Source organism: Alexandromys fortis, unplaced genomic scaffold (assembly GCF_014885135.2).
Source record: "Alexandromys fortis isolate MF-2015 unplaced genomic scaffold, M_Fortis_MF-2015_v1.1 scaffold_58, whole genome shotgun sequence".
Taxonomy (NCBI): Eukaryota; Metazoa; Chordata; class Mammalia; order Rodentia; family Cricetidae; genus Alexandromys; species Alexandromys fortis.
The window spans coordinates 7,073,494-7,101,115 of NW_026067940.1; the positions used below are offsets into that span (position 1 = coordinate 7,073,494).

General features: G+C 53.4%; 1 protein-coding gene and 1 long non-coding RNA gene across 2 annotated transcripts in view; one reads left to right on the plus strand and one right to left on the minus strand.

The window, feature by feature from the left end:
- Nucleotides 1-27,622, plus strand: part of LOC126505112 (uncharacterized) — a 47,457-nt gene that overhangs the window by 7,274 nt on the left and 12,561 nt on the right. The gene's annotated exons all lie outside the window — the stretch shown is intronic.
- Nucleotides 1,732-27,622, minus strand: Slc26a9 (solute carrier family 26 member 9). The gene is made up of 21 exons (XM_050147847.1): nucleotides 27,493-27,622; nucleotides 20,701-20,843; nucleotides 18,316-18,455; nucleotides 18,085-18,195; nucleotides 17,251-17,426; nucleotides 15,627-15,791; nucleotides 14,839-14,991; nucleotides 14,462-14,544; nucleotides 13,662-13,809; nucleotides 12,840-12,953; nucleotides 12,596-12,673; nucleotides 11,688-11,783; nucleotides 9,942-10,048; nucleotides 9,210-9,279; nucleotides 9,028-9,120; nucleotides 8,679-8,792; nucleotides 7,932-8,213; nucleotides 7,069-7,123; nucleotides 6,284-6,426; nucleotides 5,325-5,396; nucleotides 1,732-4,035 (listed from the first exon to the last, which is right to left on the minus strand). The coding sequence occupies exons 2-21, from the start codon at nucleotides 20,823-20,825 to the stop codon at nucleotides 3,988-3,990; spliced, it is 2,373 nt and encodes a 790-aa protein (XP_050003804.1). The 5' UTR covers nucleotides 20,826-20,843; nucleotides 27,493-27,622; the 3' UTR covers nucleotides 1,732-3,987.

Sequence of the window (27,622 nt, forward strand, 5' to 3'; positions counted from 1 at the left end):
TAGAGGGTTCAGCTGTAACACCTAGAAGATACAGGTTTTAAAGATGGAAAGATAAAAGAGTACGTTCGGTTTTACGCCCGCAAACCTGCCAGCCCCTTCCTGGTGGATGTCTTTTCAGGGGACACCCTCAGAAGCCATGCCCCCTGCGGAGTTCATCCCCCTCCCCCAGGCCCTGCATTGCTTGCTTTTCTGTTGCTGTGAGAAAACACCACAACCGAAAGGGGCTTCTAGGAGAAAGAGTTTATTTTGGCTTATGGTTCCTGAGGAGTAGAGTCCATCTTGGTGGGAAAGGCATGGCCCGACAGTAGGAACAGGAAGCTTGCTGGTGGCAGTTTCAACCCCACACAGAAAACTAAGAAAGCAGGAGGTGGGGTGATGCTATACCTCCCAAAGTCACTCCCAGGGATGTGCGTCTTCTATCGAGACTCTACCTCCTAAAGGCTTCACAAACACCCCACTATCTGGAGACCACGCGTTCAAATACGAGCCTGTGAGGGGCATTTCCTGTGCCAGCCACACCATCTGCCCGACAGTTTGCAGCGGGAGCTCCAGAACCTCTGGAAGGTGGTGGGGAAGGCGGCGGTCCCCAGCTGCCCCAGTGACTCTTCCTTCTTAAGTTGTCTTTCCCTCCATTGCTGTCTCACTCCCGACTGTTTCCCGGATCACAGAAACAGCCTGTGCACTACCTTCGGCCTCTGGCAGAATGGTGGGAAATTAGGAGAGAAAAATGTACTTGGGTTTTCTTCTTCGTGGGAGAATTAGGCTCAGATAGAGGCTAGAAGAAAATCTAAAACTCAAGCAGGGAGGATGCTGATTGGTAATTCACTGAAATCCCACAGTCCGGAGTGGCAGGGTAAAGCAGGTTAAGTTTATAGACATCAGTTAAGAACGCACCCGCCTCCTGCTTCGGCAACATGAGCCCTCCCTCACCCTCACTCTCTCCAGCTCTTCCCTCGTCTCTCTACTCTGCACATCCTGTGTCTGTGCTCTCTTTGCTTTGCCATCTCTCTGGTCCCTTTGTCTCTTCCCACTGTCTCCTCTCCATCAACACTCTGTCCTTCTGTTCCTCTCATCGCCTTTCTCCCACTGTTAGTAAACAAAGTTGGGAACCGGTCTAGCTTGTTAGACCCACGCCCTGTTATCTGTGTCATATTTCACATTTGGGAGGGAGATCAGGCTTAGATCGTGTCCCTCACGAGGCTTTGCTAGGTGGTGGTGGTGCTGCTGATCTCTGGTAGTCATTCACAAATGGAGAAGTGTTGATGAGTGGAGGGTCGGCAGAAGGTATGAGGAGAGTTTGGCTGTGTGTGTGCATGTAGCCAAGGCTGGCCTCAAGTTCATTGTGTAGCCAAGGATGGCCTAGAACTCTCGCTCCCCTTGCCTCTTCCTCCCACTGGGATTACATACTGGGATTACAGGTGTGTGGATTACACTAAACTGCTCAGCCTCCTTTTGTGGTTCCAGAAGCACAGAGCTGGTTGGCAGGGCTGACGCCCACCCGAGTAAGTGGCCCCTTTGCTCCGTCTCCTCCCTCCAGTCTGCTTTCTGACTGGCTCGCGCGAATGCATTCACGGAGAGGAGTGGGCAAGCAGGCCTGGAGGCTGTCTAGGAGACGCCTCAGAATCCTTCAGCCTTTTCTCGGAGTGGCATGGAGCAAAAGTCGGCCATTCGGGGGGGGGCTCTTTTCGCTATCCTTTAAAAACCACGTCACTACGTACGCACAGCCACGTTTCAAGACCAGTTTATTACTAAAACACACAAAGGAGACTGGCATTTAAATAAGTTATACAAATATCTCAAGAGGTAAGGTTTGCAGCCCTCCCGGGAGCCTATGTCACAGGTCAGTGTCTGTAAGAACATCCGCAGCTGTTGGAAATCTGGGTTCTTCTGTTCCCTCGCCCCCTCCCTTCCTGCCTCAGTCGTGTCCAGAGCGTCAGTCTGTGTGACGCTCACAACCTTCCCCAAGAGCGGTAGCTGTGGAGTTCTCTTCAGCACCTTTTTGGTCCCCCTGCCCCCTGTGTTTCTAATTACACCTTCGCCTTGTGGTCTGTGAGAGAATATAGCATGTGGCAGATCCTTGCTCCCCTCCCAAACAAGCCCCAACCCCAGGCCATCGTGAATCAGTAATCCCTCTCAGTCCCAGGCCTGACCTGCAGGTTAATGGGATCAAGACACTTGGTCCAAAGAGGACTTATAAATGTCCTGCGGCTCTGTGACCTTCCAATACTTTTTGGACTTTGGAGGAGGCGGAGTAGGGGAGGGTAAACTGTCATTGGCTGGGGTTCTCTTCCTCCTGGAATTTGGCACTTCGAGTGCTGGGTACAGTGAATCCCAGATAACGTTGTCTTTCAGCCTTCCAAGTTCTGGGCTCCATTGGCAGCCAGATGGCATAATGGATCCACTGAGAAGCAACAGCTGCGGCCAAGAATGTGCTGGCTGTTCGCCAGGGCCCTGTGCTTTAACTACGGAGGAGACTCGCTCGCTCACTAGCTTACTTAACACATGGGCACATAACAAAGGTTAGGCTCAAGTTAGTGGGATGCTTTCCCAGGTTGGGCCGGCCCAGCCTGAACCCAGCCTGTTGGCACAGGGGTCACTACTGAAGGAACTTGGAGAACAATGAGGAGAGGCCAGATTTTCGGTGTACTTGTAAAAATGGTAGTTTTACAAGACCGCGTGTGTGTGTGTGTGTGTGTGTGTGTAAGAGAGAGAGAGAGAGAGAGAGAGAGAGAGAGAGAGAGAGAGAGAGAACGAGAACCTATTTCTTTTCAAGTCACTGGTGGGATGTCTCTAGTTACCTCCCTGTTTTCCTGAGAATTTAATTTCTTTCCTGGGGTTAAAAAGGTCCTGAGATAGTTAAGAGCTCCCTGTAGAGGGAGATCCAATCTGAACTGGTCCTTCACTTCTGTACCCAGTTGGGTGCTGCAGCTAGTACCTTAGGACTCCCTCATCCATGTCGGGACCTCCCTGCACCACTCCGGGCCACAGGCTGATGAGGAAGAGCTCAAACGCCTGGCTCTTTCCAAATGAACATGGCCACCATGGCAGATTTCCCAAGGAGGGGCAACGCGGGCTCCGAGGTCAGTTTGTCCTGAGTCTGCAGTTGCAGCCTGCTCCCCTCTCCGTGTCTCTAGTACAAAGAGGGATTCTGAAAGATTTTTGTGCAGAACGGCTGTTGCCATATCGCTGGAGGATTCTGCTGGGCACCTGTTCCCCAGAACGGAGCAGCATCCAGGCGGGGATGATTCAAGAGGCCAAGTCTGCCCCTCGGTGGGTTGTCCCCGGAGAGGTAGTGCCGACAGTCTTGCAGGTCCTGCCCACTGCCCACACTGGGGCTGAAGTGCTGGACAGCAATGAAGGCCTCAGCAGTCTTAGGACAATGCGAGAAGTGGGCACAGAGACAGAGACGCCTGGATTGGGGACAGTACCGTGTCTTTGAAGCACAAAGCTGACAACTATAAGGCAACTGGAGGGACAAGCTTCCACATTCTAACCCAGTGCATCCCTGAGTCCCACGACAGCCTGAAACCCTCCAAGGCCAAACCACCCAGGCCTCAGCCCAGTTTGGACTGTGCTCCAGCTCAGCACAGCTGCCCCTATCTTTCTCTGCTCGGCTCGCTCTTGAGACCAGAAGGCAAGGTGTCCACCAGCTGCCATGGCAGGGCACGGGTAGATGGGCAGAATAAGCTTACTGCCGGGCCGGGCTTGAATGAGAAGGGGAGGTGATGGGTGGGTTCATCAGACTCTCGTCCCTGCCAGTTCTTGTCAGGACGGGCTCTTCTGGCTGCAGAGGCTGAGGCGGCTCTCTCCCAGGGAGATGGGGAGGGAGGAAAAGTCAGGAGAGAGGACTGGAGTTGAGAGAGGATCGAGAGCCTTGGCCGATGGACATACTCTTCTTTCTGCCCCTCCCTGAGGTCCTGGGCTTATCGTCCGTGGAAATCCCAGGTGCCACGTGCTCAGGAGGCAGTATGGGAACCAAACGGGCCCTCACAGTGCAGTCAGGGTCTCTGTGTGAAACATGCTCCCAAACATCTCCTGCAGAGACCACAGGGAGGAAGGGTGAGAGCGAGGGAGTGGTAGCCCTGCTGGAGTCAGAGAGGCTGCAACCGAGAGGGGCTATGTACCGCAGGCCAGAATAAAGCATAGCGAGTGAGACTGTGTATGCAGCTAAGCAGAGGAGGGGCAGGCTAGCATAGGTGTGAACTGGTACAGGGTGATGGAGCAGAGGAGGGGCAGGCTAGCATAGGTGTGAACTGGTACTGAGCAATGGAGACAGTGTTAGTAGCATCTAATTGTGAATTGTGTTCTATTGGCCTGTGCTATGTGGTTTTTCTTTTTTACACTTTCCTTTCTGAGTGTTGCCTCCATTTTTTTTTTTTTTTTTTGTGAGGCAACACCAATGTGTCAAGATTACAGAAGCTGTATTATTTGTGCTGGAGATTCCAATGGAGCTCAGAAATCAGCCTGGTAGCTCTCAGGTGTCTCTCACTTGTCATCAACACTCTGAGTGACACACTCGGAGGATCATGGTACTCAAACCAGAAAAGAATGGGAAGACAGATGCTATTTTTAACAGACTCAGATCCAGATTTCTCTAAACTTAGTCACTTGCTTTCTTTTAACTCAAGGGACTGGAATGGTGATAAATTTCACAGGCCCCAAGAAGGCAGTAACAGCTTGTATTGCATTGCTGTTAGCTCTGAATGTTTAACCAGTTGCGGTAATAATTCATTAATGCCCCCAAACATCAATTCTCCCAGAATGCAGCTTCCAAAGAACAGGGGCCTTTGTTCACGGCTGTTTGCCTAACTGCAACAGTGTCAGGCAGGCGGTAGGTGTTCCACAAACACCTCATGAGTTGATTAAAGATGAGCGGCCCCTTCTGCCAGTCCTGGCAGCAGGGGGACAGATTAACTAAATGTCTCTTACTTTACCGATAATATCGACAAACCCAGTGATGTCACGCGGCTTAGCCACGATCACAGGGTTGGCACACGGGAGAGTTAAGAATAGGTAGCAATTCTCTAGGACTTGGTCCAGAGGCTCTCTCATTCCACAGGCTGTGTGTGTGTGTGTGTGTGTGTGTGTGTGTGTGTGTGTGTGTGTATGTGTGCATGTGTGTATGAGTGTTTGTATGTGCATGTGTCGGGGGGAGGTATGGGGAGTACTAATGCCGAGAAGAATCAAGATCTATTATTAAAAGAAAGGCAAAACCTTGCCACCCTCAAGGTTACTGCTCTGAACTGGGAGAGACAGCCAGCAAGCACCTTCGGTAGAAATGGGTCCTCTTCCCTCTCCTTCCCCACCTTTACCCCTCTACGCACCTGCTCTAAGTCCCAATAGCTGGGACCGTCCTCTTCAGAATCATACAGGGAGAACTCAGTGTCTCCTGGAGCCTGAAGGGAAGAAAGTGGGTGCAGGGTGAGTCTGGGTGTCAGAGGTGGGTGCACGGTGGTGGGAAGACTGTTACCCTCACCCCTTTCCCTGGTCCTCCTCTGCCAGCCTCATGAGACAGCACAGCAGCAGGCAGAAGCCCATAGGGCCTGGCATCTCTTGTGGGTGTTACAGGCGGGGAGGCACAGGCTGCCTGAACTTGGAATTCCTTTCCTTTCCCCAGAATTCTGCAAAGGCAGGATCATCAGACTCCTTTTTCTGGCTTTCTTGCTGCACCGCTAAGGAGTGTGTATGCACTGTTTGTGTAATTTATAATAGGTAATAAATTATTTATAAATATTAAAACTAGGCTGGAAGAGATGGCTCAGTGGGTAGAAGCATGTGTCACCAAGCTAAAGAAACCAAGTTTAATCCCCAGGACCCACATAACTGGGTATTAATGGTGTAATGACAAAGAACAAGGACTCTCCGAGAGTCCCTGTGGGCAAGGCTCATGAGTCAGAGCATTCTGCTATAGTCTCCCAGGACCTGCAAGGGAGGGGAGGCTGGCTCTGGCTTCTGATGTTTTAGACAGTTGTTTATATCTTTTTCTCATACCATCCACTGAGCTAGTAAATTAAATGCCAAGACGCCAAGACAAAACTCAGCTGCAGCCCCTCCATCCATCTCAGCCTGAAGTCTCCAAGCTGGGGCACCCACCGCTACTACAAAACAGTCAAGGGCAATGGTTGATGGTGCCCATTCTACAGATAGGGAAACTGAGGTTCAAGAGCATGAGGTGGCAGAATTGGTGATGGAACTCAAGCCATCTCTCGTTCTTCCTAACATGCATTGGTCCTCCTGTTTGTGGGAGCTGGAGCCTAGGGTTCTTCAGGTGTGGAGACCTTACCCCTTGGAAGCTGCGTGCTGGGTCTTCTCTAGTGTTTGCCTGGGCAAAGAGGACTGCATCATGAACGCTGGGGAAAACATGATTGCGCTGGACACACCCATCTTCAAAGACACCTCCATGGCTGATGTCATTGTACACCTGGGCTGGAAGGAGGGCGGGTGAGATTAGCTGGAGGGAGGTGCTGGCGAAGACGAGGACTACTGACCCTGCAATATCGGTTCTGGACAGCAGAGGGCAGTATGATCTTGAAAATGCTGAGCCCTCAACCTAGCGCTGAAGGAAGCTTTTGGATTTGAGAAGTTGTAGCTTGTCAAGGAAAGGTTAATAATACAGCACATTCTGGAGGTGGTTTTCTGGGAGTGTTCACCGAGGGTAAGAGGAATGAGCACGCTCATCACGGGGCTCTGGAAGAGTCCTGCTGGGTGGGTCTGGATACATGTACACCCCCTTGGTGTTTCTTTTGTGCCCTTGTGTGCAGTCTGTGCTTGGCATAGCGAATCCAGAGAGTGTCCTTTGCTCTGAGTCCATGGGAATTGGGGTCTCTGGGCTTTCCATGGAAAGGATTCCAGGTTCAACCAGCCAACCCCCCAATTTACAAGGCTGGAGACGAACCCCAGGCAGTCCAGAGACTCGGCTAACTAGAGTCAGGGCGCACATAAATTAGTGGTGAGCAGATTAGAATCCTGTCTGCTCGCAGCCACGTGAGCATCCCCCACCCCAGGATGCTCACCAACCGGCCCCCACTGCATCCCCTCTCCAGCCCACCCAACCCCCACTCTTCTTACCATGGATGTTCACCAGAAAGATCTGGACTCCAATCTTCTCATAGGTGGAGCTTAGCTAGAGGGGTTGGGGAGAGGAGGGGAGCGGAAGGAAACGGGGAGGAAAGAAAGGAAAGGAATGCTCTGAGTGGATCTTAAAAGTGACTCAGGACACACACACTTCAGAGGCGAGGGAAAACAAACAAGCAACCCCGAGGGCCCTGGCAGCCACAGGCACGTCTCTCTCCCTGGAGTGTTGGCCCAAGGCCTCTCTGAAAAGTGGGGCGGAAATTGGGCTTTGCCAGTGTGGCGGGCACTTAAAGTTACATGGCCTTTTTTAAATGCTCAGGACCAAGGCTCAGTTAGGCAGGTCAGTGAAGTCTGGGAGTCCAGGTCCAGCTGCAGAGAAACCAGCTGAGCTCAACACCGGAGAATGGCCTGACATAGTCTCTGCTCCCTGATCTCCTAGATTGCCTCTGTCTGAGTCCTTTTGAGAACTGCTGTCAAACTGACTGTTACAGGGTCACGGAAAAGTGATCAGATGGGTCCTTCTGTTTGGCTTAAGTCTGAGACACAGCAGTGTTGCATTTTCTTCTCTGGTGAGTGCAGGAAGGGGCAGCAGAGCCAGGGGAGCCAAACTGGACTCACTCACAGGGCCCAAAGTGGGTTCTGGAGACTGATGGCTTGAGAAAGAACCCAGAATGGCTTTGGTGGGCTGAGGCTCAGGGAGCTTGCTCCAGCACCTCATTGTCCTGAACAATGTATCCACCCTGCTCACATCTGGGGTAAGGGGTCCCTAGGGTTTGGACGCTCCCTCAGCTAGTTCAAACGAAGGACATGAACAGGGGTAGGGCGCACGCCCTCCTTCCTGCCCCATGAGGCCTCACCTTGGCTAGGGCTTTGATGCCCATCAAGTCCACAAAGCTGACTCCGCTCATGTCGAGAATGAGGGTGTGGAAGGTGACAAAGGGCGGGACACTGGCTAGAGCATCACTAGGCTCCCTGGGAGACTGAGCAGAGGTGGGCGGCTCACACGGGGCAGCCGCTGAGGATTCTGGGCTGAAGGTGATGTAGGATATGTTGGCGTCACCTGCAGGAGCTTGGTTGTTGTTGGGGTCAGTTGAGGGAGCGCTTTCGAAGTCTTGTTGGAGTTCCTGCAGAGAGACCGTCTGTAGGTGGGAAGGGGACAGTCAGGGACCATGACAATGAACCCCAAGCAGAGGCAGATATTTCAGCTTGGTGGTGTATGCAGGCTTCCGCTAAAGCCCCTTCCCATAGGAGGCCTGCTAGCTTCTCTCTCCCAATCCAAGTGGCGTGGGCGGGGGAATCCCTGCAGTTCTGTGAAGCCTCCCCCACTCGGCTTGAGAGGAAGGCCCTTAGGGACAGTAGGACTCCCTGTGCATTTGCCTAAGCCTGCTTCTCCCACCCTCTCGCCCTCACACGGCTTGAGCACCTAGGAAATTCCCACTGGAGATGGGGGCCAGTGGGTCCTCTGGGAGCTGGCAGCCTTTCCCTAGGAGAGTGTCCAGCAGTGCTCTCGGAGACTTCCTGCCTGTCTCTCAATGTGCTGCTGCAGGCTGGGAGCCAGGGGCAAGGCCAGAATGGGCATGGAGGTGGTTCCAGCCTCAGTTCACCTTGGTTTTCATGAACAGGGACTTCCTCTGTTGTGTGGGCTTCGCCATCCTTTTCTCCTGCTTCAGGAGATATTTCTGCTTGGCGAGTAATATCTTCTGGGGGTCCATACCTGTCTGTGGGAAGAGGGCCAATAGCAACCTTGACCTCTACCTTTGTGGGGTGGCCTGCCCTGGGTGCCTAGCCCCTTGTGGAATGGCCTGCCCTGGGCGCCTAGCCCCTTGTGGAATAGCCTGCCCTGGGAGCCTAGCCCCTTGTGGAATGGCCTGCCCTGGGCGCCTAGCCCCTTTCTGCTTCCATCTTCTGGCTACTCTCTCTTCAGCCCTCTGGTCAGCAAGGATGGAGCCTTACCTTGGCAATGACTTTTTGCCTGAAGATCTCTGAGTTGGCAAAGTAGAGAGGGGAGCAGTAAGTGACAATCTTAACCCCCTCAATTTCCTGGACCTGTGACAGGGAGACTGAGCTCAGGTCGCAGATAGGTCTTGGAGAGGGGACAGGGTGGAGCAGGGAGGTCCTAAGCTTGGATCACGTACCCTGTTGTAGGTCTTGGGGTTCACATAGATGTCCGTGTCCATGACCTGGGCTAGTGTGGAACCATTTCGACTAGATGAAGAAGAGGAGGATGGAGAATAAGGATGCTAGTAACTTGGAGTGATGCTGGGGTGGGGGATGAGAAAAACCAGCCAGGACTCCTGTTCTTATGCAGGCTTGTTTGTTAGTCTTTCTGCCCTGGGGTGATGGGCTTGGTGGTTTGTGACTGGTCTATAACCAGGCATGTGCTGGTGTAGCCCCCAGACTGGGGGTTGGGGGAGAGGAGGGAGAAGGGTGCAGAGGTGACAAGGCCAGGATTTCCTGATTTCTCTTACACCCAGCATTGTCCTTGCCACACCCTGATCTCCTCTGAGGCACCCTCAGCCTGCGCTAATGGCATCTTTTGGAGGAAGGGCACAGAGTCCGTGCTCTGACCTAGTGTTCTCCGGAGGAGGGTCCCGTTTGAGTTGAGGTTCTCACAGAGCTTCCTTGTGTGCTCCTCCTCATCCCCAGCCCTCTGAACCCATGTTGGTTTGCTATAAGGTTTTAGGGTGCCAAAGTCAGATAGCTTAGTCTATGCCCACTGTCCTGGCTAGGCTAAGTACTGCTGTGGTCGGGCAGCATGTCCCCTCGCTGGGTCCGGAAGGCAGAAGCTACAGTGCACTATGGGAGATCTTTGCAGACTGGTCCAGTAAACCCATGCTGGGCCAGGGAGGGATGAGGTTGTCACTTACAATTGGGTCTGGAAGATCACAACCAGGATGGAGAAGGCCACACCCACTGCTACACCATAGGGGAGACTCAGGAAGAAGGAGGAGAGGAAGCTGACCACCCAGACACACTGTGAAGAGAGAGAGAGATGTCAAAAGGCAATCTGGGGGGAGTAAAACCGCCCTTAGCAGGAAGTCTCCTGGGATTAGCCAAGACCCTAGTTGGCCTGCCTAACTCAGATCTCTCCTTCCGTTCTTACTTCATGTTTGCAGAGAGTCATGTGCCGGGACTTTGGTTTCCTTGCCCATTTCTCTTACATGGAGTGCAGCTCTTGAATTCCCCCCCCCAAGATCTGGGGATTGAATGCAGGGTTTCACGTCCCAGACAAGCACTCTACCATTGAGCTCCACCCCCACCCCAGTCCTCAGCCTAGTTTAAAAATAGAATTCTAGCCTTCTATTTTAAGAGATGATGGAAGTGTGCACCGAGAGACGGTGTGAGTCGAGAAAGAAGAGCATGCCCTTGGGTAAGAGGCACCCAGGTTCAAAGCTGGGTTCTGGACTGTGTGGCTGGGCAAGCCAGTTTCTTAGTTTATGTAGGGAGGGGGGTGATGAGGTCCGTTCTGCAAGAAGACTGAAAGGTCAGAGAGTCATGGGTCCTAGCCTTGCAGGGTGCTCCCGAGTGAATCAAGCCCTCTTCCTGTCTAGCAGTGGATTGTGTGTGTTTGGATGAGAACTCAACCCCTGAACAGAGAAAATTTGGGCCAGGGGTGCTGGTTGTCCCCCAAGGGTCCTCAGGAGCCTCTAAATGGGTCTGGAGGAATCAGCCTCTGTTGGGATTTCTATAGAGACACAGAGTGAAGATCAAGTCATAGGGCACCATCTGGCTACAAGGGACTGCGGCCATAGCCGGGAGGTGGGCACCATGTGGTAAAATCAGATCATGTGCTGGGTGGGAGCAGTTCATTTCTTCCCGTCTCCACCGCTCACTGGGAGTCCTCAGAGGACCACACAGTTCCTGACATAAAAGATTTCCTTCCATACTGGTATGGGAAAGCCTCTGCCTGTGAGAGGCAGGACAGTCCAGAAGCCTGGAGCCCAGCAGGGAGTTTCCAGCCAGACTCTTGCTTCCTGCATTGCCTCTGATTTTTGTGGTCCTCAGCAGTGTTTAGTCAGTCTCATCTCTGGGCACCTGTGGGTGGGCTCACGTGGACCCGAGGAGCCCTGTCAACACACTGGAGCCCTCATTGGTGCAGCTGAAGCATGAAGCCAAAGCCGCAGGAGGCCTGTGTAGCATGGCACTTTCCCATGGGGATTTATCTCATCTTCAGGGCCAGCGCATGCCGCAGCACACAGCTCCATCCCACAGACAGATGAGGAAGTAGAACCCAGGAGAAGACTACAAACTTTCTCAGGATCCTGAACTTCTGTTCTAAGTTTTCTTACTGAACAGGGAGATGTGGGTAGTAAATTATAAAAAGGGTAGCCACTACATTTCGATGATCACACAGGCAACTCAGACCGCACACAGTTCCCTAATCCCATCTTCTTCAAAAGCCGTCCCGAAGTAGAATGTGCCCAGGCTTGGAGAGGTCAAGGAATTTGCTATTGGCGACAGAGCCAGGGAGTGGCCGAGTTAGGCTCTCTCCAAAGCCTGCTTCTCAGCCCCTAGGGACTAGGGAACACCAGAGCATCTGCATCAGGCCAGAGCTTCGGGCTGAGAGGAGGGCCAGAGCATCTGTGGGTAACCGGAGACCACCCCACACTTACACAGTCCAGCTTGCTCTTCCTCCACAGGTAGTAGGGGTCGCTGAGTTGCTTGAGGGAGTTCTTGAGGTTGACAGCTATCAGGGCTCCTAGCACAGCCTGGAGAAGCAGAAGAAGAGGAGGAGAACATTGTATCACTTGAGACGTCCCCTTCATCTTGTCCTTCCCACACACGGCTGACCCTGGAGCCCCACAAGACAAAGCTAGAGTTCTAGGGCTCCTTTCCTAAGCGCCCCCCCCCCCTCAGTCCTAGGATTGCGAAGTGAAGCCTGTTGAGCTACACCGCTTGTTCTGGGTCTGCCTTTGTATTTCCCTCTCCTGCATCCCTGAGCGGCTCACACCTTACATCCTCATAAGAGGCCATGCTGGTGGAGGTGCACTGCACTTCCAGACACCTTGCCCTTTATCCTCCAGCCTAGGGATCCAGCTCCCAGAAACCAATCCTACACAGTGAGCTGCCTCACCAGACAAATCAGGCTGTCAACCTCAGTCTCCCCCACCAGTATAAGGGAGGAAAAAATGCTCTGTTGTTTACTTCATAGGGCAACTAACAGCAAGGGTGACAGTGGTAGTGTGCAATCCATCATGTGCTCCTCCCACTTCCCAACCCATCATGTGCTCCTCCCACTTCCCAGCCCATCATGTGCTCCTTCCAATTCCCAGCCCATCAAGTGCTCCTCCCACTTCCCCATCCATCAAGTGCTCCCCCCACTTCCCCATCCATCAAGTGCTCCTCCCACTTCCCAACCCATCACGTGCTCCCCCCACTTCCCCATCCATCAAGTGCTCCTCCCACTTCCCAACCCATCACGTGCTCCTCCCACTTCCCAATCCATCACGTGCTCCTCCCACTTGTAGGGGTTATTCTTCCTGGAGCTTTCATCATTCCCTGCTCTGGGTTGGGCTCTTACCTTGGGGAGAGGGTACAGATAGGACCCCAGGACCAGCATGGTGATCATCACCACCAGAGACACACACAAGCTTGCCACCTAGTCAGAGAATGAGCTGGGAGTGAGTGGCTATGGACGTCTCGTGACTCGACCGTTTCCCAGGGAGTGAAAACTAGCTGGGTGAGGATGCACGCCTGTGGCATCTGGAATTCTCTGGCATTGCTCCGTTTCCACTCCTGTCCCGGTCCCCTGAGGCAAGGCTCACCTGGGATTTTCCTCCAGCCCCGTCCACAGCCAGGGTGACAGAGAGCGCACAGCAGATGACATGAATCTTGAAAAAGGAGCCGAAGAAGTTGCTACAGCCCAGGGCAATCATCTCCTGTGGAGAGAGGGCAGGGTTGGTGGAGGGTAGGGCTCTGATGTGGGCGGTCATCTGTGTGAGGGGGACTCTGAGGCCTGGTGTGGACCGTGATGCTACCTGACCACACACTACCACTCAAAAGGTCAGCCTCGGGGTTCAGCTGGTAAACACTACTGCATGGGCGTGAGGGCCTGGGTTCAGATCCCCAGCACCTCTGTAAAAAATGTGAACACATAATCCCAGCGCTGAGGAGCCAGAGGCAGGAGGATTCCTCAGAGCTTACTGTCTAGGCAACATAACCAGGCAATGAGCTGTAGTTCCAGTGAGAGACATCAGATGTTAACCTCTGGCCTCCATATGTAGCACACACATACATGTATATGAACTTGCATATACATGTGCACACACACAAACATGTAAACTCCCCCCCCCCCAAGACTCATCACAGAAAGAAAGAAAAGAAAAAAGAAAGCTAAAACCATAGGTCTAGTCCACCAACCCTTAGGTCTAGCCCCTCCCAAACCTTACTGTCTCAACTCAGCACAGAGCCCCAAGACATCATTATCTCCCCTATTTGAGGAGCTGGGTGTAACCCAGGGCCTCTTGTGTGCTAGGCAAGGACTCTACCATAGAGTCACATCACCATCCCCCCGACCCCCCGAGCTGTCGTCGGTAGGCTTCTGTGGGTCCATTACCCCTGAGCCCTGCCAGGGCAACTGGAGATACCTGATTAGAATCCACGTCATAACCATGCTTGCTGGCGAGGGTCCGGCCCATAGCCAGATTGATGACGTAGCCCACGATTGCCAGGGAGAAAGCTGTGCCCACCATGTCCTTCCACTGCGAAACCACTGGGACCACTGGAGTGGGAAACCTGCAAAGGATCCAAAGAGAGGCAGGGCCCAGGGGTGTGAGAGGAGGGGAGCTGAACCCCCACCATGTATGCCAGGGTCTTATTTGGATGGCTTGTCCCACGTGATCTCACACACTCTAATCAGAAGGTAGGTGCTATCTCCGAAAGGAGGAATTAACTTGTACAGGTCAACAAGTCAGTCAACTGAAGGGCTTCATTTGTTTGTGTTCAGATCCTGACTCTTTGTCCACTAGTTTTTAGACCCACAGACCTGCGGTGCTGTGAGGGCTTGTTCCCCCTCCCGTTTCAAGCCCATAGGGCAAGCCTTGTCCCAGCCGTCCTGGATCCAGTATGGTGCCTGACATAGAACAGATGCTTAAAGAATTTGATCGACCTTAGTGGCTCCCTTTCTGCGTGGGTAAAAGATTATGCACAGGAGCAAAGCTGAAAGCCAGCTGTGAGTGGGCCTGAGAGAGGTTTGACTGCGTTCAGTGCATGAAACATAGGGGCTGGGAGGGTAGCACCTTTTCCATGAAGTGGCCACCATGGGCTGGTTATGTGGCTTTTCTGAGTCAGTTTTCAATTCGGTTTCACTTGGGCCTCTCATCTCCATGAGGGCCACGGCTCTGGTGGAGAATGGGCCGGGGTTGGCCTCTGAGCGATCTGGACTCACCCATGTTGGATCTCTCCCACGATCTGCATGTGATATTTTTTTGGCATCTTGTAGCTCCCAGAGATAGCTGTCGCCACTACCACCTGCAAACCCCAAAGTGGAGAATGGATATGGACTCTTAGTTGGGGCTAAATCGGGGGTCTTTTCTAAATCCTTTCTCTGGGACTCCCAGATCCTACAGTCTTGCCAACCTTAAGGTAATATGTGCATGAGGCAGCCTGGGGATTCACACGGAGGGCCATGCAACGTATTCACATGTGACTTCCTGTCCTGCTGGCTGCCCGAGGAGTGGGTAGAGGGATGGACGGGGACTCCTCTACTCACTGCCCCCCATCCTGACCTTCAGAACCCCATCTCCAGGCAGGAAGGATCCTCACCACGATCATCTCCGTAGGGATGGGGAAGTGGATCTTGTGCATGTACCGAGCGTTGAGTTCCTTCACCAGCACCAGGACGACAGCGCTGACCAGGGCGAAGATGAGCGACGCGATGTTGGTGTGGGGGAGGTTTTTGCAAATGTCAATGAAGGTCTAAGGGAGAGAGCATCACAGGCTCCCATCCTTTCTTCCCATACTGCCCTGCCCTTGGGTGCCCGGCCCAGGGGAGACATGCCGCTGGAGACACACAAAGGCAGAACACAGCCCTGGGTGTGGATACCATCCTCTCTCCAACTACCCTCTCCCAAAGCGGGGTGTCAGGAGTGAAGGCGAAGGAGTTACACTTTCTCATATTATTCTTGTGTGTGTGTGCATGTGTAAGTGTATGTCACATGTGTGCGGGTGCCTGTGGAGGCGAGAGAGAGGGTCAGATCCTCTAGAGCTACAGTTACAGGGGCTTGTGATCTACTTGATGTGGGGGCTGGGGACTTCAAGATGATATATTTTCTTTCTCTTTTTGAGAGTTTAAACTAAAATGAGAAGGGGCTCCTGGATAAAGGAGTTCAGGCCTTTGAGGAATGGGGTCTCTTGTTCTGCTGGGATTGACCACAGAGAGCCCGAGTGAGTGCGTGAGGGTCTGTGTTAGACCTCTTTCCCAAAAGGAGAACGCATTGGGAAACCCTCTGCCCAATAGCCCAGCCAGCTATCAGAACAAATTAGTCCACCACCTCCTAAGGGTGGGAACAGTTCCCATTCTGCCCCTCCCCAAAGGGTGTTTCTGGACTCACAAAAACGATGGAGCCTGGGCCAGCGTAGGAGGGGATGGTCAGACCAAAGATGTACTTGAGCACAGAGATCAGGATCTGAAGGCCAGCGGCTGTCATGAAGCCCCGGATGAAGGATTCAGAGAGGTAAATGGCAACAAAGCCAAACTGCATGAAGCCTAAGCCCATCTAGAAGGAAGAAGGTGATGAGTCTGCAGTGGGTCCGCTGCTCCGACTGCCGGACACATAGCCTGGCCGAGAGTCCGCAGTGGGGCGTCTGCTCCGACTGCGAGACCCCAAGACTGACCGAGAGTCCGCAGTGGGGCGTCTGCTCCGACTGCCGGACACACAGCCTGGCCGGAAGCCTCATGCAACTCCGTGACAGCAAGGACTCAGGGTGAAGAGATCCCTGCAACCTTTCCCCGACATTCTCTGTGACCTGGGCGCCTGCCACCAAACCTTGGTTCCCTCAGCACACAGCCTCTCTGCCACTTCACAACGCTGGCTTCAGTTCCTTTATCTTAATATGAACGTGGTCCTCCCCCGGTGCCACCTGTTGCCCGACTGAAATCTCGAGAGTCTCACCGCCTTTCCTCCCACAGGCTGCTAACCACGAAGAGCTGGTAATGCTCTTGGAAAAATGTTTCTTCCTCCCATCTGCATCTCCTTCGCCACGGCCACCGCTCTGTCCCTCCTGCCTGGGCCTCTGCACAATCCCTGCCTCGGTTCCACCTGCCAACCATCTTTCTGAGCAAATAGGACCCAAACTGCTGCCAAGAGGACAGACTGCAGACTTTAGGCTTATTGGGCTCCTGCCTACCTTCCTGGCTTCCTCTGACCCTCTGCCCTTGAGGCACACTAAAACCCTTCCTAGGCAGACTTCGCTTAGGCCTCTGTGCTCTCGGGTGCAGTTTCCTCTGCCCACAGCAGTCGGTAAGCGGGTTTACTCAGTCTCAGTGAGCTTCCATTTGACCTTGCCTTCTCAGGTCAAATGTCCCCTCCTCTCTGAGGACTTTCCTGGGTTCCTATAGTCACCCGTTCAGGGTTCTGCTGTGCTCTTATCTCACCGTGGCACACAAATTTATCTGTTGACAAGGCCACTTCCTCTGTCCTGCTTGGAGCCACTTGTGAATCGGGCCTCTTTCTTTCACTTATCTTTGTATCCTCAGGCCTAGCTTAATTCCTGGCAGAGCAAAGCAATCAGAAAACATTAGGTGAGTGATGACTGAATGATAGGTACTCTCTAAAGTGGCAGGTGCCCTTGCAATCTGCCGCGCTGTGCCTCTTTCATCAACACTGGAGGAAAGAAATCTTTGCACCCCTGGTTAGACGGTCGGCTTATGCAGTGTACCGCAGCTGGGGCCAGAGCTGGGGCAGAGGAGGCTGGAGGGGCAGCAGGGATACCAGCAGAGATCAGGGTTTCTCCAAGGGGCATCTGAAAGTCTCTGGGCAGACTTTATGTTCAAGAGAGTTCCATCGGCGGCACTGCCACACACTGGAAGTGGAGAGTCTAAACTATTTTAAAGCCCTTCTGATCCCTAGGATGCAAAGGGTAGCTTTGACAGTACTGGGGGTTTGGAGGTAGGGCTAAGGTGGTCTGCCACCTTCTGTGTGGAATTGCTGGTAAGGGTGGGAGATGACCCCTCACCTGGATGACGGCGGTCAGGCAGGCAAGCGTTGCCGACACATGCAGCCTTTCCGCCTCCATGGCTGCTGTGTCCACGTAGCTCTCGTTGGTGGCATTGTTGAAGATCTGGAATTTTGACTCTGGGGCCAGCTGCAGACAGATGTTACCCACCAGGATGCTGATAACGGCAAAAGTACCTGCGGTGCCCCACCCAGCCAGCAAGAGTCAGAAGTTTGCAGCGTGCCCTTGGAAATGACCAAGGGGTCCAGCCCTGAAACGCGCACCAGCCCCAGAGGAATGGTTCCCTACGCTGGTCTCTGCCAACAACACACCATCAGCTGCCACACCTAAGCTGCCAAGGACACTTCCCCAGATCAGGTACATCCTTGTTAACATCATCTCCTTGGCTCCTTGGACACCAGCTCAGAAGTGCCAGCACAGCCTTGCCCAGAAACTGTGTCTAGCTTCTCTTCCTCCGCCTCACTTGGTGCTAGGCAACTCAGAATCTCCCTGCAGTGGCCCGCTGAGAGTTGTCGTGTCTCAATCTGTTTGGTCTGCATAACATATGGTATATCATGCTCTGTCACACTTTGCTCTCCTTCCCGGGAAAAAGATGCAATAGGCCGTGCTGACTGAGCTCACAGGGGTGGGAGGATTTCTCCAAGGTCATCAAGGACCTAGGACTGATGCAGCCACCACCCTTTCAGGTTGGATCAACATCAACTCCAGGAGAATAAAGGTGGAAACGGAACCTCCTTCACCATGCCCTGTGGTCTTTGGAGTCTAAGTCATCATGTTTAGTGGGGGAGGGGTGGGGATGAGGGAGTAGGGGAAGGGTGAGGGAAGAGCCCTTACCTGGGACCATCTGGTGTATACCCCCTAGGAAGAAGTAGGTCAGGAGGGGGAAGAAGGAGGAGTAGAGACCATTGACGGCAGGAAGGTTCGCCAGCAACGCAAATGCCATGCCTGCAGGAGACAGAGGGAGTCTTCGCTCAGGAGAGCATCTGGTTCACAGAGGTCATATGGTAGAGATGGGGAAAGAACAGGAAGGGTTGGCCAGCTAGGCCTGGCTGGGGCTACTCTCACCTTGTGGCACCTGTATACAACCCCCACTGAGTCCACCCAGTATGTCTGGGATGATGTAGTCTTTGATCTTGTACTTGGGGAGCCAGGAGAGCACAGGCAGCAGCCCCAACACAATGGCTTTGAACTTGGTCGAGGAGCACCTGTGGAAGAGGGCAGGTTGCAGGGAGACGCTGGCACTGCCATCCTTTGGCTCACTCAATCTCAGGGCACAGCCTGTGCCGCGGGATGTTGCGGAGGGAAAGCTGTGCTTTAAACCGCAGAGCCCAGCAACACACTCTGGGCGGCATCACTGACCCTCCACTTGGGAATCCACAAGGCTGGGCTTCAAGCTGTTGATTTAATGGTAGCTCAGCCTTCTTAGGGTGTCAAGTCCCTTTCTTTTAGACCATCACAAAGAGGCAATCTCTGTTGTCCCTGTGAGGCGCACTCCACCAACTTGCTGTCCTCTACATTTGGTGAGTCTAGTGTGGGTGTTCACCACTGGCAAAGCATCAGAGCGAAAAGGAAGATGGGAGAGCCATTCCTTGGCCAACAGCGTGAGGAGTATTGATCGTTACTGTTTGTAGAACACCCTGAGATCCTTTCATGGAGACTCATGGGTAGCAGGAACAAGGGCTTACAAACCGGAGGGTGACAGCCAGTGGATTGATGACTTGGGGTGGGGGTTGCTTTTCTTCTCCCAAGTGAGGGAAGTCAAATGCCCTGGGTTCCTCTGGTGACTCACGGGCCTAGACTGATTAGGCTTCCTTTCTTGCCCCGCACCAATCTTTACTCTTTGCTGTTGCTCAACAATAGTTTCCCTGACACTGGGGCCCCTGGATGTCACCCAAGACTGAAACCAACACAGACAATGCTTTGTATCCTGGAAAGTCCAGGCAGATTTTTTTCTTTTTTCTTTTGGTCCCGATTAAATACTCTGCAGAATGGCATCTCCACCAGCCTGTCAGTCCAGCCTCTTCTGGGACCTGGGGTGCTTCTTGCACCCGGGAAATGGTGAACGGCTTCATGCATACCTAAAAGCCTTGTGCTAGGAGGCAACAGCTCTGCAGGAGCTCTGACAGGTTTGCTTATGGCAGAGAAAACTGGACTCGCCGGTAGAGAGCTGGCAGGGGGGAGGAACACAGCTCACACACCCAGCCTTCTTGCACCTCTGCCATATGTCAGGCAAAGAAACCTGAAGTCTGAAAGAAGCGCTGGAAAGAGATGCCAGACAACTTATGTAGAAGGCTCAGAGTCCAGGACGGGATTGGAGGGAGGGATGAGCTCTGTAGACACTCATTCATTCACTCATTCATTCATTCAACCAATGTTCTTTGGAGCACCGCCTGTGTGCGAGGCACTGTTCAAGGCTCTTGTGCCAACGTCATGCGAACTGTGAATTTGCTACTTCTCTGTACAGTTCTCATCAGCCCTAACCTCCAGGAAACGTCAGATCCTCCATCCCGCCGGCACACAAACAACCTAAACGTAAACTCACTCTAACACAAAGACTGACTGCACCTGCCCGTCTGCCTGAGGAGTGCAGCAGCAAGGCCAGGGCCCAGACACTGGGCCCACAACCCCTGAGTGTCGCTGAGCAGAGATGGAACCTCCCAGGAGAAGCAGGGTTGGTCTAGGGCTTAAGTAAAGACTCTAGTGGGTGATTCCCTGGCCTCAACCAGTTCCACCTGCGGCTCCGCTTTAGCTACTGCCAGTGACCTCAATCCAGGTAACTGAATCAGCTGTTTCCGCAGGAGAGCAAGGGAGGGTGAGGTCTGCCAGAAGTCTGGGAAGGGGGCGGGGAGCCCGTGGCTTCAGGCTTCCGGGGGTATAGGTGTGGGGCACTTTCCTTCGAGGCAAGATTGCCCAGACCACTACCACAGTTCAGGGACCAGAGAGTGGGAGGAACCCCAAGGCTGGAAGGGTCTCTTAGTACAGCCTAGGAACTTAGAATTCCTCCTCTAGGAATCCTTTGAACCAGATGGAAGAAGGACTACCCATGAGGATGAGGCATGGGGAGACGGTGCCTTTTGATACCCAAGGATGGGCATGGAGGAGGGGCTCAGGTGCTCCCCACCGCTCCATGGCGTAGCACATCCATCCAGCGGTCCTTGAAGACCCAAGAGATGATTAAGAGGACTGAGAATTCAGGAGATGCTACGCAGGGGATGGAAACACCACCCTACAACCTTCTGAATGGCTGTGTGGTCCTCATTCCTCCTCTCCATCCTCCCCAAGGATCTCGGGGTATATGAGCTTGCAGGCTCTTGTATTTGGGTTTCAGAACCTGCCCTCCCCTAGGGCTTCCCTAACCCCATGGGTACTGGTCCAGGAGCCCTGGCTGGAACAGGATGGATTTTGGCGAGGAACAGAGGAAAGAGGAGTCTGGGCTCTGGGCCACATTACCTGAAGGTGTTGCGAAGTTTCTCTCCCACCGGGTAGGTGCGGTCCTTTTTCTCAAACTCATCATCGAAGAGGGTGAGGGAGTACGCAGCTCTGTCTACCACGTAGCGGGGCCTGGGCTGGCTCATGTCTGGGGCATTGACAAGCTTTAGGAGAAGCAGAGTATGGGCAAGTGAGGGGCATCCCTTCTCAGTGCCAGCTAGGCCCTTCTCTCTCTGGTCCTCTCTGCAGCAGAGATTTATCCCAGTCTTCCCGCCCCCATCCAGCAAGGTGCCTCCCTTCCTCAGTCAGGCCTTTCCACCAGACTCACTTCTTTTGGTGGCCTTCCTTCTCAGGCACTGATGATACACACACTCGCCCTGGCTGTTTTGCTTGGCACCCAGCACGTGGCTGGCACTCCACACCTGTGACATCACTGTCACTCCTGCTGAACACCAGGCAAAGAGGAGGTGGGAGCATAGGACAAAAGTCACAGCTGGTTTCCACACAGGAATCCTACTCCCCCGAGGCTGGGGTGGCTCCGCAGACTGTTTCCTGCCCTAGGCCTCTGTTTCCCTGGCAGAAAGGCTCATGCCAGTCAGTTGGTTAGATTGGAACGATCGGGAAAACAGCCCGCCTAGAGGCAGGGGGTTAGCCAGCATGACCTCAAGAGGACCTTTGTTGGATAAGACTCCTGCCCACGACTTCACCAACAGGTTTCCCCAGGAAGGACAATAGTGTGCTCGGGGAAGTCTGGATGGTCGGCTTTGGTTCTCTCCCACAGCTTCCTGTGCCTAGCCTATCCTCCACCCTTGTGTACTGGTGTCTCTCTCTCTCTCCGCCTCATGCTTTACGCAACCTGATATTCCAGGAGCTGAGCTGGGCAGAGCTTGGTGCCAGGGCCCTTGGGGCCCGGAGGAGTTCCCTGTGAGAATCCTTCCTTCACCCTCCTCTAACTCTGAACCCCTCTCCTGTTCCTCAAGCCCAGTCGGCAAGAGAGATAGGGTGGCCGGAGAGAAGACTTACATTTGAGAGGTCCTGGGGAATCTGGGGTGGCTGTAACCACAAAAGGTTTGTGATAGGGTTGAAGATGTGCAATCATAGAGGGACCCACCCCACCAGACTTCCCAGGTGAAGGCCTCAGGGAGTGGGTTAGCATATGCGCTTTTGGAAGAGAACACAGGAAAGAACTGGGAATCCAGAGACCAGAGACTGTTCTGGCTTCTTGGGAGAGAAGGGAAGGATGACACTGCCTCTCTGAACCTCCAAGCCCTCACCAGCAATGTGGGTTAGGCTGCTTACTTCACGGGATTGTGTGCGTGACGGCCCAGAAGGAATTAAGTACAGTGGAAAGGACGGTGACATGAGGGTCTTGACTAAGGAAGTTGTGCTTGAGTTGATTGGTGTATCCATTCCTTTGGCCTGGGGGGCTGAGACAGCATTCCAGAATGGCAGCTAAGGGTTGGCCTGTTAGTGAAATCCCATGATGATGCCCACCAGAGGGTAAAAGTGGGAGGACAAGCCTACCCGAAGAGCCCCTGCCCAGCTACTTGCCTGGTACTTAGTCCCTAACAAGTGCTTGTCGAGTGAACCAACCCGTGGGGTTCTGGAGGAGACATGGGCAGAAGTGAGTAAGGGCCATGGTATGTGAGACATGAGTGGGAGAAACCAAAGAGGCCTCAAGAGAACAGCCCGAGTTTTCGAGGCAGAATGACCTGGGATCAAAGATGCAGTTTCTTCATCTGGAAGTGGGGATAATAACAGTCCCAGGCAGTTGTGGTGGGGATTAAGTGAGCTTTGGGTGATGCGCCAGTTTCCTAGGTTCCCAGCGAATGCTAACGACACTGATTATTATTATTAAGATGGGAGGATGCTTCCTTATGGGAGATGATTCTCCAGCAGCCGGTCTTCATGCTCCATGGGTGGCTTCATTCTTCCTCTTAACCTCCCTGGAGTCTGCTAGGGCCTGGCTTTCTAGCTGGTTTGCTTGGCAGGCTCTCTGGGAGCAGTGAGTGACCAGAAAGACTCCTTAGAGGAACCCATAGTTCCAGGCTTCAGGGTTGCTTGCCGTTTGGGGGGTGTGTCCCGGGCTACTGAACTGACCAAAAGAACTGGCCAAATATTGCAAGGTGAGCTGACTGACGAAAGCAGAGCCACTCAGGGAAGGAATCTGGCTTCTCTGTGCTAGCCGGTAGGGTGGGGGTGGAGGGTGGGCTGAAGGATCACCCCAGGTTACTTTTAAAGACTATCTCTTCGGCTAGTGTTTGTGGGGTGGGATATCCCAGGCTATCATCCCAGAGTCCACCTTCAGCTCTTCCATTTCCTCAGGGGTTTCTTTCTCCCTACAACCCAGTCACTCCGTCCCTGTCACTTGTCCCCCCCCCCCTTGCTTCTTTTTCTCCCCTTTTCTCCTGTGTATGGCCTTCACCCCGCCCCCATCCTCCCATCCGACTTCACTCAAACACCTTTCTTAACTGAATGTTTGGCCACCAGTTCTTCCACTGGGCACAGATGTCCTGCTGGGAAAAGCCAGGTGCCATTTCCAGGAGGACCAAGCCCAGGCTCCTCTTTTAGGCCTCATGTTAGACGATCCAGGTGACTGGTACCTCTGTCCCATGCAGGGAGGTTGTTCACCCCAAACAGGCTTGGGTCTCCAAAGTTCCTCCTTAGCCTAGGTGCTCTGACTCATCGCTGCCTTTCAAGACCCGCCTGTCCTCAAGACCTGCTTGAATTCCTCTCCCCACCCCCATCCGGAAGCCTTTTCCACCACCCTGGCCTAGAGAGACAGCTCTTTCCCCTCAGTCCTCCTTCTGGCTGGTCTGCCTAGCACTGTGGTGTGCTCCGGCCATTCCTGGCTGCCTGTCCAGGAACGAGAGGAAGAAAAGAGGCAGGGGTGGGAATCCTTTGGGGAGAAATGAACGTGACTCAGCCCGTCTCTGCCCCTCTGGGCAAGGCTTGCCTGCAACCTGAGCTCCGGGAGTCCCCGGTGACACAGGCTAGCAGAAGGAAAAGTCCCTTTGCTTTCGGTAACCCCAGTTTGCCCCTTTCCTTACTTCCTGACGAGAGTGTCGCGGGGACCAAGCTTTCCACAAACCTGTTTATAAGAAGGGGAAGCCAGCAGTGGGTGGAAGTCAGGAAGGTGTGTCTAGGAGGGGATTTGAGGGCTGTGCTGGCCCAATTCTCTTATTTTCGTGCGTGAGGAAACTGAGTCACGGAGAACAGCAGATGTGTGTGAACTAGGCCTTGACAGCAACTCAAATGCTCCTGTGGAAGGGGCTCCAGGACTCCAGGGGACAACACTGACGTGCCGGCTCTGATGGCCTCAGTTTGTCTAGCACGATGACGAAGTTGCAAGAGTTGGCTCAGGGGCAGCCCTGACTGCTGAAGAGTAGGCGCCTTCCTTGCACTTCCTGTTTCCAGGAAGGGAAGGCTGGGATAGGTGGGGTGGGCATAGGGGGGACAGTCCCTTCATCCCCACCCCCACCCCCAGTCCTTCAGACCCTGGTGCCATGTGGTAAAGGGGAGTGTGAGAAGGGGTGAGCTACTGCAGTGGAGACCTCCACCTCTTATAGATGGACCGTCGGGGTTCTCAGCTAAGAGAGCCTTATGCATTGGGTTGGGTGGGAAGGCAAAAGAAGAACAAGAGGCCGAAGAGATGGCTTCAGGGGTTAAGAGCACTTGTTGCTCTCGCAGAGGCCTGGGGTTTAATTCTCAGCACCCACGTGGTGGCTTACACCCCCTAACTACAATTCCAGGGAATCTGACAGCCTCTTCTGCCCCTGCAGGCACCAGGCACACACGTGGTTACACACACACACACATACATACATACATACATGCATACATACAGGCAGAACACTCATATACATAAAATTTAAACCTCTAAAAGAGCAACAATAAAAAGAAATAAGACATACACAGAGAAATATCAGGAACGAGATGATTTGACCCCTAGTTAAACATAGTCTTGGTGGGCCAAGTGTTATGTGGCCGTGGCTGTGTAATGAGCCCCACCCCGCACACAGTGTGTAACTCTCCATGTCAATAGATTGCAGGTGCCATGTGACTGTGTTGAGGAACAGAAAGGTGACCCTCACAGTGGAGAGAGCAAGGAGGGCATTCTAAAGAGCTATAGGTGGGCTCTTTAGGACTCAGAGCAAGAGAGAGAGAGAGAGAGAGAGAGAGAGAGAGAGAGAGAGACAGAGACAGAGACAGAGAGAGACAGAGAGAGACAGAGAGAGACAGAGACAGAGAGAGACATAAGCAATTCCTAAATCGGGGCCGGGGAAGGAATAAGGTCAGTCTGAGGTTGGAGGAATCTTGGGCTCTTGTACAGCCCAGGAGAGAGCGGCAGGTGGACGGACCCTGTGAGGACTCCTCCAATGAGCTCGCACAAAAGAAAGCCCGCTGGACCTCCTCCCTAGCTTGTGTTCGACTGGGTCTGTGGATCCCTTAGGATGCTTGTTTAGGGGGGTGGTGCCCAGGGAAATGAACAGCGGGGAGACTGGCCCTGGGAATCATAGTCATTTCTGGGCGTTATTATTATTGCTGTCACTTTGGAAGATTCCCTGTCTAGCTCTGCCACTTGGCCTTCCTTTTCCTACCTGATCCTACACTTTCATCACATGTCCTCCCTCACACTCCCAATGTTTTCTGGACTAGTGGAGAAAGGCAGAGTCTTTTCTGAGGAGGAGGGACATTGGGAAACAGAAAGGTGAGGTCCTGCGCATGGATTTCTGGAATGTCTGGAGGTGACCCTGTCTCTGTAGCCCAGAATGACTTCCTTCTTAAGCCCTGGCTGGGGGGAGGGTGCCTCGGGGGAATTGTTTCTTGACAGACCTGTGCCAGACACTGGAGCAGCCTGGCCTGGCAGATCACAGGTGTCCTTATCACGGCTCTTTACCTGTCTGCTGGCTGCGTTCTGGGGAGCGGAAAGGTCACCTTGAAGTCCCCTTAGCTTCAATTACCCCTTGCCTTCCTCATCTAGGGCAGGTATCCCAAGAAAGGGTAGCCTCTCGCTTGGCCAAAATAGGGAGGTAAGCTGGTTGACAGGACAGAAGGTTGGGGTCCTGGCTGGAGACTGTGTCCCTGACAGGAGGAGGGGCCCTAGAAGCCTGTTACCCCTAAGGCATTTTGGAAAACTCTTTCTATTGTTGCTGCCCTATTTCTTTTACAATTTGAAGTCCCCTTCTAGCCCCAGGTCCTTCTTTGTGATGGAAGGGAGGATGGACCTAAGAATGTTGACTCAGCTGTTCTGGGTCTGCAGCCTGTGAGGGGACTCATTGCTGTGGCACTCAGGTCCCCATTCCTTATCTCTAAGCCCACTAGGCACCTGCTCGCCCAGTTGAGAAGGGAGGAACTGGAACCAGGTCCCAGCAGAGGGACTAAGTGGGATGCTGAACAACAAGATTTGCACCAGGCCACAATATCCCTGTAAGCATACATGGGGTTAGAATCTTAGAGATCCCTAAAGAGACCAGCGAATCCAAGAATCCGGGTCAAAATTCCAGGTGGCACTGGTGGAAGACTGGAGGACTTTATCTTGCAAGGCCTGACCACATCGCCCTCCATTTGGCTCATGTCCGGCTGGTCCCTCCTCGGGCTATTTCGTACAGGTTGACACGCTCTCACTAAGTATGGATTTTATGTCACTCCGCTGGAAGCCTCTGAGTACTAAGAGATAAAGCTGTCAACTTTACTTCAGGGTTTTGTACAGCGAGCCCCAGGTCAGGACAGACCCCGGGATGTGCCGGGAAGGCTGGCATAGTGGTGGACCTGGTTCTGGTATGTGCTGGTCTACACGCTGCCCAAGCAGGCTCTGGCCAGGTTCTGAGAGCGTGTGTGTGTGTGTGTGTGTGTGTGTGTGTGTGTCGGGGTGGGGTTGCTGCAGGGGCTCTGGGAGAGGATCATCTTCCAGTAAAAACCCATAGGGAGAAATTTCTCTCTCAGTCTGCCCTACTTCAGGGTGGGAAGGCTTTGACAGTCCAAGGGACACATCGTTAAATCTGGTCTTCCCCAAGTTCAACTGAGTAGTCGGCGGCGCTGTGGTGAGAAAAGACTGGCTTAGCTTAGTTTGGGGAGAGACACTGTGCAAAGATGCCTTGGGACCCCTAAGAACTATGAGGCGGGAAGTTCAGAGCTAGATGCTTGTGGGTTTGGCTTCTCACCTCACTCTGCACTGACCCAGACCCTTCCATGTTGCCCCTCTGGTGCTCCACCCGCCTGATGGAGCCTGCCCCTTGCTTGCCTTCTACTGCTTAGCTTCCTCCATGTCTACCTCTTTCGGCTCCATAGAAGAAACAGCAACTAAATAGGAGCCCATACAGCTGAGCACCCTGAGCTCCTAAGAAAATAAGTGAGGGAGGGTGGAAAGGATGGGGACAGAGCCACACGGACAGACGTACAGAGAGCTCTCTGCTCCCAGGACTTGGAAAGAAGTAGAGAGCGCAGGTAACTGCTTAAGAGGCACAGGAGGCTCACTCAGGAGGGCCCAGGCTCCACTCCTTTTCCTGGAGGGCCTTGTTTTGCTCCACTCTAGTTGAGTGTCACCAACCTCCTCCAATGCAGGGTCTATTCTGCTTTCTCCTCCAGCTAAACACAGCCTAGTAGCCGAGGTCTTTACAGTGGGTTCCACATAGGGCAGGGCTGGAGGGCTGCTCAGAGACTCTGGTCCACAGCGTCCTTCTAACTTGTGCTCAGATTGGCAAACCCCTCACCCTGTCATCTTCATCTCTCTTTTGGAGGTACCCCTGGGGCCAGTCCTCTTTTCTGGATAACCCCCAGCCCTTAGGGTGGGTTGGGCTGGGTGGGGCTTACCTCTGAGTGAGCAGAGCTGGCTGGGCAGGGCTGCAGGTGTGTCCAGGAAGCAGGCAGCAGGCAGCAGAGAGGTGTTCCTGAGGTGTGTGAAAGGGCTCTGCTCAAATAATCCAGGGAGGCGTTTATAAAT